We start from the raw sequence: 12,439 nt of genomic DNA on the forward strand, positions 1-12,439 counted from the left end.
CTTCACCATGTCCATGAACATAATCAAGACAGCCTAGAGGCCCATCTACCTGGTGATTCTAGATCCTGTCAAGGTGACCATTAACACCAACATCACATCTCGAAACATAGTAATATCGCATTTGCTTATTGAGAGTGCTTGGTGACCAAGTGTGCCAGTAACGTGCCAGTAACCCCAGGTTTAGGGAAGTAAAGGCAAAAAGATCTTGAGTTGGAGGTCAACCTACCTGGGCTATACAGCAAGCTCCCGGCCAAGCTTTCAGAAAGCAAACCCCATCTCAAAAAAAAGGGGGTGGGTGGGTTTTGGGTACTATGGACACAAAGATATCACACACCACCGGTAGATACCCAGAGTGTAAAGGACAGGCTAGTGACATAGGATGCTGAGTGTTGTTGGCCCCTAGCTCTTCTTAGTCCAACCAATCCAATTTCACCAGCATTTAAATATTAAAGACACATCTGTGCAGTGGTTGAACTGTGTGCATCTGTGTAGCCGAGGGAAGGGGAGAGGGGCTACGCACAATCATCAGAGCCAGGGCTGTTTTCTTGGATGCAGACAAACTTTAATGGCAAAGCCTGTGTACAGCACATTCTGCGACGGAACAGGCAGGACAGCTGCTCGCTTTCAGAGACAGAAACATCTTTTCCCATCCAGTCTTAAGCATCCTCAAGGGAGTGATCCTCCTCATCTTTCTGAAGACCACTTGACATTTTAATAGGTGATTAGACATACTTAAAAAGAAACCCAAAGTAGAATGCATCTTCAGAGGAGAGAGGGTGAAAAACCCTTTTCCATTCTTCTAGACAAACACTCATGGGCACTTCTACTTGACATAGCAAGAGATTTGCTGGGGCAAACACTGAGGAGAAGTGGGTGCTTCGGTGCCAAACAGGCCAGCCCTGAACAGACACCCTGGGCAGCAGGTTCCCACCCTCACTGTTTGGTGTTACTTCTCGGCCTTTATTTAGCACAAGGTAAATCCTTGAGCAGCAAATTCGGAATAGAATTTGGGGATCGTAGGGAAATTCTTCTATCATATATGTAGCTCCTTACTACCTAATTAGAGAAATTAATATTATTTGTATTAGGGTTTGTTCTATATATTGGAATGGTTTAAGTACTATCTAATTTTTATTTTATACTTTCAAGAGAGTCAGAAGGAGTGGAGAAAAACGGTGTGACTGAGTTCCCAGCTGTGGGGCCAGGCAGCTACAAACCGGCCTCTGGGAAGGCCACCTACAGTTCTGGGAAAGACTAAGGGAGAACATTACACCACACCCCCACCAAAATCTACAGCTACTCTGGTGTTCTAGCTACAGCAGATGTTCCAAACAACAGAGGCTTCAACTTAACATCTAAATTGTAAAATGTGGTATTTTAACAACAGACAGGCTCAGAGAGCTCATCTGGGAAGTGACATCACAGGAGGAAGTGACATCACAGAAGGCAGCTGCAGACTCAACTGCTGCTCCCAAATCCTCTGCTCCGCTCAGGCAGACACGTAAGGTGGTGGTGGCTCCTTGGTTGTACCGGTCACAGCATTGGCGTCATCATACGGAGGCAAAAGCACCTGGAGAGGAGAGCCCAGAGTCAGTGTTGAAAACAGGCGTATAGGCATACAGTCCCGGACAGGCACGCAGATAAACCCTGCCTACGTCCTGCCCTCAATTCAGCTTCTCACTAAGTGGATACAGTTAATGATACTCTGCATCCTTAGAGCAGCACCTGGGAGGGACTTCCGGGGCCTCTGTTTTTCCTGCCACTTCCTACCTGTGCCTGCATAGCTAGATGGTGTAGTGCAAAAGAATAAGGGGGTGACAATGGTTCTCCCAGGGGTGTGCACACGGGGCAGGCCCTAGGTCGACGGCAGAACCCACAGCTGTGACCTCGAGAGACGGGGGAGGACCGAATTCACACTCCTTGAGCACATTATGTCCTCGTGGGTTTTACGTCTGTAAAACAAAGACCAGAGGACCAGAGGTCTATATGCTTGGTAAGAACCTGTAGAAGCTGGAGCTAAGGAGTCGGTGCTGACTGACAGAGAACACCTCTGTGCTCACATTCCAAGCACAAAACCAGAACTTCTCAAGGTTATTCGCTGCGTGGGAAGAGAAATAACATGAAAATTACACTGTGTACTTTCTATTCCAGATCCATTTAGACTTTAAGGAGTAAACAGTCACACAAGCCATAAAGGTGCTTGTCCCGTAGGCTCCTGGAGGAACACCACCACTAAAAACCCTTAGTTCCTGTCACACCCCTCTCTGCCTACCTCACACACACACACCACTGCCACTCCAACTTAACATAGGTCGCCATTTTCCTCTTTTCCGCTTCTAACTCCCATAGGCTGCGTCATTACGCCACCCGAGACGGGGACCTGGTACCCACCTGACAGTGGGACTCAGGAGGTATAAACGGCTCACGCCATTTAGTCTGTCTCTGAAGCTTCCCCTGTGAGGAGGTTAAGCTGGCCCGCCTAGACAGTTGTCTGGATAGTTTTGCTGCAGCCAGAAGTCAGAAGCCACAGCGATGTCATTGACGAGGGCCTGGATTCAGAAGGTGTGGCTTTAACTGCTGAGCGGACAGCAAGCTTTCCTGCTGGAGCAGGGCACAGCTTATCGACTGTCAGCAAGGCAAAGCTACAATGTGTAAGAGCATCCTGCTCAGATTTCTCCAGGCTAGCCATAGGAAGCAGTTATGTGCAGGGGAATCCCTGACACAGCCAGGTGCTTCTACTGCTCGCTGTTTTCCCTCCTTCCTGCCCAGAGATACGAGGCAGGGCACATGAGACCCAGAACACCCTCCTTCCTACAGTGCATTTGACTGGCATGGCTCACAGGCAAGCAAGCGACAGACAACTGGCAAGGTCTAGCTCCAACCAGACTAACAGGCAGCTCCTACAGCGCAGCCAGGCTCCGAACACCACATCCCAGAAGCAGCTGTTCCTGTCAGCTTGGTGGTCTTTGTTTCCACAGGGGCCAGTTAACGCTGTTCCTGGGTCCTAAATCCTTCACAAACTAGGCAAAGGACAGAAGCACCTGAGATGCTGGGTCCAGGGGATTCCTCTCCAGCAAGGAGGTACCTACAGGTCTCCCCACAAAGGAACCAGCCACTCTTCTACCCGGCAGGCCTGCACGCCGAGTGCTGGCATGTTCAAGGCGCTCACAGCTGCCACACACACCCAGTAAGACACCGTGCTGTATGCGGAGGAACGTATGATTTGGGAGGCAGAGCAGGCAAACTAAAGAACGGAGGGGTGCCCGTGCAGACTGGACATCAAGGAAAGCCTCTCAGAGGGCAGAAGGAAGTGACCAGACGGTAGCGAGAACACGAAAAGGTGTGTGTACACTTGGGGTAGGGAGAAAGGAGACGGGGAGATGCAGCTGGGAAGACATGCAAGGCTCTGTCCATATGGCTGTGGCCTGAGCCTCCAGCACACATGTGTGCTTCCATCTACCAGGGTAACCCATGGCTGGTGGAAGCAGTCAACGGCACTAGGGACATTACTGTAGAATGATGGTGGGTCAGCATTTTCCTCCACAGCCTCCCTGAGGAATTCACTGGCCTGTAACTATCACTCACTGTCTCTGGAGAAATCTTACACCGCGGGGCTGCTGGAGAAACGAAAGCAGCAGCGAGCAAGCCAGCACATCCAACTCTGTTTCCTTCCTTCTCACAAAAGGAAACGTTCAAGCCAAATTTCTCCAAAATGCTCACAAATTGAAGGCAGCATTTTCTTTCCAGGGAGGCACAATTAAGCTCTGTCAAAATAAAACTCTCACACTTTGGTATTCTCGATGTTCACCATCAAACCTGAACTGAAGTTTCACTGGGAATCGGCATCTCAACGCTGATAATCTTTTCTCTGAAACGCTCTGCTGACTTCTGCTTGTCATGTGAAGTCAAGCGGCCTGGAGAATTTCTCCCTCCACCGAAGCCGGTGACAGACACCGTTTCACTGTTCCATGCTGGCTGTGAAATATTCTTGACGTGACATCTCTGGCCATCAGAATACTTCTAAAAGTTCTCCTACCCAACAGATGCTGAGCCTGATACTGACGGGAAAGCAGGATGGTAAGGACCAACACTCTGTTCCTACTATGGTCTGCTAACACTGAGGATGCTCCTTTTCTACAACCAAGGCAGATGAAGTACTTGGACATCAAGAAAAATGACTTTAATAAGAGTTAACACAAAATTTGCCAAATAGAATGCCATAACATAAAGAAAATGTGATTATCTTGATATTTTTATCACTTGGTACTTAGCCAAATGAGGTCTTTTAACTGTTCACAATGAACCACCAACAAAGGGCCAAGAACATATCCTACTTCAATGTAAACTTGCTGCTAGCAATCAGAAGCTAACGGCCGAGTGAAAACATGCAAGCCACGCAACTGTGGGGCACTTTATATGAAGCCCAACACAAATTCTATACACGTGCAAAAACCCTCTTTCTCTCCATACATCCTCCCCTGGGGGCAGCTGGCTCAGCCAGTAAAGTGCTTGTCTGTGGATAGGCCGAGGAAGACACCCAACGCCACCTCTCGCCTGTATGTGCACACAAGTGCACACACAAACACAACACCATATAAACAATAAATAAAATCTGGAAAACAAAATCCACTTCATCAGGTAATAAATGATAAAATGCCAGGGAAAAGAACTACAGCCATGCCCCATGCAACAGTGGGGCTATACGCCAAGAAACAGACCATTAGGCAATTCCATCAGACGTGAACATCCTGCAGGGTATTTATATAACTAAAATGGCTACATTATCACCCAAGCAATTCAGTTATGGGGATACCATGTAATATGCATGTTGTAGACTGAAACATTGTTGTCAAGTACCTAGCTATTTAATGGTAAAACTAGAAAATGTTTAGGCACCAGGGTTAGGGCTGGGCTTGAACCATAATATTTGCATTTAGCCAGTAGAGGTTTATCTGTAATTCTGCGGTTGCAGGGCATTGTGTATAAGCTACACACGATCTCCAACAGTCTCAAAAAAGTATCACAAAATGTTAAAAAAATATAGGCTGAATATCAACCAGATGCAACCAAACTACCTAAGGGTCAGTTGAGAGATTGGCCAGATCATCCCGGCCTACAGGCATCTCTGAGGGGCACTGTCTTAACTGATACAGCTCCAAGCCAAGTTTTGTGTTAATTTCTGCAGCTGACTGAAGAACAAGCCCCACCTGTCAGAGAAGGGACTTTAGATGAGAGGCTGGGCAGTGGGACGGAGCATGGGCAGTCTAGACACTAAGCAAAGCGACTGGAAAGTGATAATGCTTTCTGATGTTATTAGTTCTGAGGTTAACAGGTTTCCACAAGGAAGGAACCCCAAATCGCATTCTCACTTATTCCCATGACTCTCAGCACAGCTACACAGGAAGCTGAAGACAGCTAAGGATACATGAGACTGTATCTCAAAGCCCCCCAAAGGAGTGTTATTGCCAACGCTCTCACACAGCAGGTCATTTACCAACAGAGCCATCTTCCCCAGCTCTTACTTCCCTTACACGGAAAAACTGAACCCTTTTGTTGAGTGTATTCACAACACAGAATTCATACTTCAAACCGAAATTGGTCCTGACAGTTCCCACAGGTACGATGCAAAGGCTGGAACTCCACCATGACATGACGACCTGAACTGAGAATAAAAGCAGTTCTGTGTGCTTACACATTGAGGAAAGAGGCGGACACGGTGAGCTAACACCACAGTAATCCCGTGGGAGGCAGCTCAGCCACTTCCTTCCCAGTCAGAATGTGCAACACCACCTACTGCCCTACAGCCTTCTAGGGCTCCAGCCTCACCTGGGCTCAAGCTGCAGCCACAGTCTCGGCGGGAAATAGAGCTGCCCTGCACTAATGGAAAGGGAGAAATACCTCCGGTAACAGCACCCCCCAGACCCTCTGTAGTTATTTTCTGTTACAGCCTAATCGGTGTCTACCAGCCTTGCTTCTTCGTGACCACAGCACACGTTCCTTCCCGTACTGCACTTTAAAGTATGATAAAGCTTTCTTTTGCTATTATACTGCCTGTGACAATTTTAATGAAAATAAATGTATTTTGCCCTTGTAGATACACCCATACTCAACCAAACCATTCTCAGGTTATTATACGATGAGGCTGGAATGCTTTTGTTATTAAAAGCCAAGCTGCAACATAATGACGTATGGAAACGTCACAATGAAACTCATTACTTTGAACATTTGTAAATAAGCAGATTTTAGTAACAGAAAACAGACTAATGTGGATGTCCTTCCACAGAGCTGGAAGGCCGAGTTAATCCATATAGAGAGGGCTCAGTGCCTGGCAGATGGCAACCCCTCCGTGTCTGATAAAGCCACTCCAGAGCAAGGAGGGTAACACAGGAGAAGAGCTCACGGCAGACCACACATATGCACATGGCAGAGACTTGGTGCCGGGCCAGATGACCCCGAAGTTATTGTCCTACCTGTCCAGTAAATGGTTTAAAGTTGCAGTCACATACAGGAGAGGGCCTTTAAGTATCCTGTCACTTTCTCCCATCACCACCAACTCTCATTTCCCTCCAAGGCTCTCTTCCTACCCCTGTTCCTCTCCCTGGAGCAGACCTGCCCTCCCCCAACCTCCCAGCTGAGCCCTTAGTTCAGCTCAGATACCAGGTCCAAACCAACTTCTCACAATGGTCTTGGCCTTTTAGAATCAAAAGGGTGAGGAGTGGGGGCGGGGACTAAGAGTTCACACAAACTACTTAGTTAAGAAAAGACCCCCTTAAAAATGCCCCTGGAAATGAGACCTCCCTTTTACATCATTTCACAGGCCAGCAGGTTCCAAACCAACAAATCATAGGGCATGGTTCTAAACCTCGAAACCCAGGAGTTTTCACTCCTCAGTCCCACACTGCAGGATTCTTGCTACTTCCCAGGCCCTCTGGGTCATTTAAACAGATGTTCTTAAATCTGGCTAAAACATATCTGAAGCTCGCAAACTTGTCCAGCCCATTAGTTATGACTTTTCTGCAGAAAAGACTTGTTTACATTTTAGGCTGCTGACTGTTTAGTTCTTGGGGATGAATGAGCCTCAAAGTCTAATGAAAGATCTTTCTGGTTGCCAATTTGATCGCCCTCTCCTCTCTTCTATGGTTAAGAAAAAATGCACAAAACCTGGTCAAGAACCGGCCTCTAACCATGTCTAACTTATACTAAGAAAACCCAGACTAGTAAGTAGGTAGAGGAAAAGAAAAAGGAAAGGGGAAAGGGAGGGGGAGGGAGAGGAGAGGAAAGGAAAACCAGCGGGAACCACGCCCAATTACTGAAAGTCTCGACTTGGGGACCACCATGACGTCACTCTCACTGCTAGGCTCCCAGAGCGGGGTCTGGTGGGCAAAGGTTGACCTTAACCGACCTTCAGTGTGTCAGAGACTCTGTTGGGATGTGGCTACCGGGGAGATGGTCTGCCCTTCGTCTTTTAGCTGTATTTTTAAAGCAGACCCAAGAGAAAGCCTCACACAGTGAACTACTTCTGAAGCAGGAGCTTGCGGAAGGCGGTCTGAACCAGCACCTGCACTGGCACAGCATAACCGACCCGGGAGAAGTTTACATTTCTCCTTTAAATTATCAAAACCCTTCCTCTCGTACCCAAGGCTATAATGTTTTTATCTGGGATCAGAATTTCAGACATCATTTTACCTTAAACATTAAATCTGACTGATTTAGAGGACCCCGTCCCACAGGAACTGGGTCCCATACACTTGGGAAAACGCTGCTATGACCAGAGTTGTAGGATTATTATTGAAACAAGGCTACACATATTAAGTCCCTAAAAACTTCAATTTGCTAATGTTTAATGTGAAAAACGCTTCTACAATTTACATACTCATCATTTTAACGTGTTTTTTTCCCTCCAGGGAGAACATCTTCACGGCATCAGGAGGAGAACGTGCTGTTACATAATGTATCCACCACATGGCCTCTCCAACATGGGGCTCTAAAGGGGAGGATGCATCTCCCTAAGGCACCAGCAGCGCTGGGGCCAAGCAGCTGCAGTGACGCAGAGGGGCACCTTGGGATATTTTAAACTCTCAAGGGAAACAAGCCGTGCATACGTGACAGCTTAACGCACAGAAGAGCTGGGTATTTATCCCACGGCCTGAACGAATCACTCAGACCTCAAGGCATTGTGTTCGGAACCTCTGCCCTGGGTGTTCCCTGCACGGTCTCGCTGCAGATGGAGGCAGGGCTAAGCCTGGGAATGATCCCCATTATCCAGAACTCTTCTGTCCTCCCCCTGAGCAGACCACAGCATGCACACTGTCTTAGAAAAGGAGACAACGCATGTTTACTTTCTAACGAGAGCCCCAGTGTCTTCCCACAAAGGTCAACACGAATTTATTTCGCCTGGGAGAAGAGCCATCTGGCCCAAGACTTAATACGAAGGGAAAGCCATGCAGGAAGTATTATTATGTCAATGTGGATGCCCAGCGCTGACTCGGGCAAAGGAGAAGCTTACATCCCTGTGTGCCACGAAAAACTGGATCACTGCAACCTTCTAGAAGGTCTCCGGGGCAGGCATTGGCACTTTTGGTTTTTAAATTAGAAAGTCAAAATTAAAGCCCCTAGTTCTTGTCAAAAAAAGAAATCTTTAAAATTACGGAATCTCAAAACCCACATAATGGTCTCCAGATAGCATTTCCCACTGAAGAGAAACGGTTCCTGGGAGAAACGGCAGACCACAGATCTGGCGCAGGAAATACATCAGCCTCTGTGACATTGGGGAGCAGGAACACTGAGGACCCTGATGAGGCTCCAGCTGGCCACGCCTGACCCAAGCATCGGTGCTACGACCTGTGTGATGTGTTTGTGTCCAGGGAAGCCTGTGTTCTCCCTTTCTAAAGATACAGGAATCAATTATACAATTCATCAAAATACATGCGGTTTGCAGTGGAATCGCCTCCGTTCTTCACTATCTTCTGTTGTTTATTTTAATTTCTGTGTGCTGGTGTTTGGCTGTGTGCATGTCTGCGTACCGTATACATGACTGGTGCTTGTGCAGAAGTCGGGGCCAGATCTGGACCTGGAGCTACAGAGAGAGGGGCTGTGAGGCATGTCGTGCTGGGAAAGGAACCTGGGCCCCCTGTGTTCTAACTGCTGAGCCATCTCACCAGAGCTGTTTTGGTTGGTTGGTTGGTTTTTGTTACTGTTTTCTAGGCCCAATTATTATCTATTTTATGGCTTGGATGGAAAAGACTCACAACCTGTCAGTAACCTACTGGGAGCAGATGGAAACTTTTGAAAGCAGGGCTTGCTTGGGGGGAAGGCAGTCACTGGGAGGACCCTCCGTAGCACTCTCTGCTTCTTGGCGGCCCTGGACTGAGCAGCTTCGAGCACCACAGGGTCTGCTGCCATGACGTTCTTCCTATCCACCACAAGCCCAGGGTAGTGGAACAAGTTCAATCACATGACGGAAATGTCTAAAGTATAACCAGAAGAACCCCTCTCCTCCTAAGTCATTTCCTTTAGGGATCTGTTACACTGACAACAACCTACAATGTGGTAGACTAAGCAGATGATAAACAAGTCTTAGCCAGGTACAGTGGCGCAAACCTTTAATCCCAGCACTTGGGGATTAAACAGAGGCCAGACCTCTGTTGAGTTTGAGGCCAGCCTGATCTACAGAGTGAGTTCCAGGTCAGCCAGGGCTACACAGTGAAACCCTGACTTGAAAAGACAAACACAACAACACACACACACACACACACACACATACACACACGTCTCAACAAGAAGCCGCAAACACTAGGAGCACTAGGTACCATCACACAGTAGAAGGTGGGGGAGGTCTCACCTGTGGTGACATCACACCTACCGTGGTGTCATTGCTGGTAACATAAACCAGGACGTCAGAGGAATTCCTGCTATTGATGTATCGGTAGCAGCTCCAGACGCAGCTTATCAAGTAACCCTGCAAGTAATGATCACTGCGTTTTGAATTTTCCAACGGCAGACGGCTTAAAACAATACAAAGTAACATCATAGTTTTTACTTGCATACCCAGGCTAATGTTACTAAACCTAATGCATTTAAACTTGCAGAAGTCAGGTATAGAAGCTTTCTGGCAAGGGGCGCCCTGGCAGACACTGGTCAGATTTATTAAGCCACTTACCACTGTACTACTTATCCTCTGACAAGATGTGAGTACACCTGCTGTATAGCCCAGGCTAGCCTCACCCCTCTCTCCCCCGCAAACTTGCTGTATAGCCCAGGCTAGCCTCACCACGCCCCGCCCCCGCCTGGTACCTGACTTCTGGTTATTATAGGCATATATTACTTGACTGTTTTTATTCTACAGGATTATCTCATTTTATTGTAGCATTTTCAAAATAAAGTATCTGCAGGTACTTAAGGTTAACACCACAAGAACAATGTGCCAGAAATGATGCATGAAGAGATGTTCGTTAGATCAGGTACGTTCTCTGTGCTCCTGCTCCAATAATCTTTTTTTTTTTTTAGTTTTTTCGAGACAGGGTTTCTCTGTAGCTTTGGAGCCTGTCCTGGCACTAGCTCTTGTAGACCAGGCTGGCCTCGAACTCACAGAGATCCACCTGCCTCTGCCTCCCGAGTGCTGGGATTAAAGGCGTGCGCCACCACCACCCAGCTGCTCCAATCATCTTTAACTGGATTAGAACTCAATTATTTCAAAATGCCTCCCTAATTTTAAAATTCTTTGACTAAAAAAAAAAAAAAGGTTAAATGGAGAAGGAAAACAGAAATGCCACACACTGTTATTAAAGATGTCAAACAGTATAGTGACCCCCCCCCCCAATTTCAATCAAATTACCACAGGACCCAGCAATCCCACCCCAGGGACATGTATGTCCACAGGGCTGGAAACAACATATCCATCCATGCTTTACGCATGAATGTGAAGGGTAGCGTTGTTCACGCAACTGTATGGAGGAAGGTCATTGGTTGATTAAATAAAGAAGCTGCTTGCCCTGATAGGTTAGAATGTAGGTGGGAGGAGTGAACGGAGCAGAACGCTGGGAGGAAGAGGAAGTGAGCTCAGAGACTCGACAGCTCTCCTGTCAGGGGCAGACGCCTCAGAGAGACACGATGCTCCACTCTTGCGGGCAGAGGCGAGAGCTCTGCTCTCTGAGGCATACGCGATAAAGCTCCGACCCAGGATGGACATAGGCTAGAATCTCCCTGGTAAGCCACCTTGTGGGCTACAGCAGATTATTAGAGATGGGCTAGTCCAGGTGTGAGAGTTAGCCTAAAAGAGGCTAGATAGAAATGGCCAAACAGTAATTAAATAAATACAGTGTCCATGTAATTATCTCGGGTAAAGCTAGCCGGAGGCGGCCAGGGTGCTGGGGACGCAGCCCCGCCGCACCTATTACAACAGTATGCCTGTCATGTGCAGGATGGACACGTGGCATGTCACACACCAGGGCACACCGCCACTATCCCGGTGAGTGCTGTCAGCCTGACATAGCCAGGTCATCTGAGAAAATACCTCCGCCCTCCTGCGGCCTGGGCTGGAGATAAGCCTGAAGTATTTCTCTATCACACAGACAACAGAATAAACTGTAATGTTAGGAAATCAAGAGGCAATGGACAAATTATTTTATTTCCTTCAAGTTCAGAAATACATTTAATATTTAGTCCATAAGGAGACTATTCATGCTTACCTTAAATGCCAAAATAATGCCGATAAACAGAAGAATAATAAGAACCAAACACGTAGGGTTCACGGACATTATATCGTCTCTGTAGGGAAAGTTGGGAGGCTGAAAGGAAAAGAGGCCTCATTAGCAAATCTCATTCACCTTTCAAAGGTCTGTTTCACCAGCAGCAGCCCAGGTGCTCCCTTGAGAGCAGATAATGTTATTTAGGGCAGATACAAAATTCTCTCCCACCTCTTCCCACCAGAGAGCAGCAAACAGTGAGCAAGGGAGGCAATGTGTTCCTAACTCAGACACTCCAGCAAAGAAAAGTCTGCAGAGAGAGAGAGAGAGGGAGCCATGGCACCTGGCAGGAATTCTGCAGTGATAGCACCTAGGTTTTAAAGGAACCTTCTGCTTAACTCAAGGACTGTTACTGAGTTGCTTTTCCTGAAGGAATTTCCCAATCTTTGTACAACTTAGTCTTAAAATGGACCTGGCAAACAAAGAGGTCTCCTGTGGCTAAGAACTGCTTAGGTAATGGAATGGTTCCTTCAAACAACTCTTAGATAAGAGGTTTTGATATACCAGTATTAGTTTGCTAAAGGTGGTCTTTGTGTAACAATAAAAGAGGCTTTTGCACAACACGAGAGGCAGAGACAGGAGAATTCCTGTGAGTTTTGAGTCCATCCTGGTCTATTTAAGTTCCAGGACAGGCAGGGCTACACAGAGAAACCCTGTATCAGAAAACAACAACAAACAAAAAAAAAAAAAAAAAA

The 12,439-nt window shown here is 47.2% G+C and overlaps 1 protein-coding gene across 1 annotated transcript in view; it reads right to left on the reverse strand.

The window, feature by feature from the left end:
* Positions 1-540: 540 nt before the first annotated feature.
* The window catches only part of Laptm4b (lysosomal protein transmembrane 4 beta), a 50,689-nt gene continuing 38,790 nt past the window's right edge, over positions 541-12,439 (reverse strand). The window contains exons 5-7 of the mRNA XM_005368142.2: positions 11,688-11,786; positions 9,863-9,958; positions 541-1,570 (exon numbers count right to left, since the gene is read on the reverse strand). Of these exons, the coding sequence (XP_005368199.1) occupies positions 1,490-1,570; positions 9,863-9,958; positions 11,688-11,786 (276 nt within the window). The 3' untranslated portion in view covers positions 541-1,489. The remainder of the gene's footprint in view (positions 1,571-9,862; positions 9,959-11,687; positions 11,787-12,439) is intronic.

Source organism: Microtus ochrogaster, unplaced genomic scaffold (genome assembly GCF_000317375.1).
Source record: "Microtus ochrogaster isolate Prairie Vole_2 unplaced genomic scaffold, MicOch1.0 UNK29, whole genome shotgun sequence".
NCBI lineage: Eukaryota > Metazoa > Chordata > Mammalia > Rodentia > Cricetidae > Microtus > Microtus ochrogaster.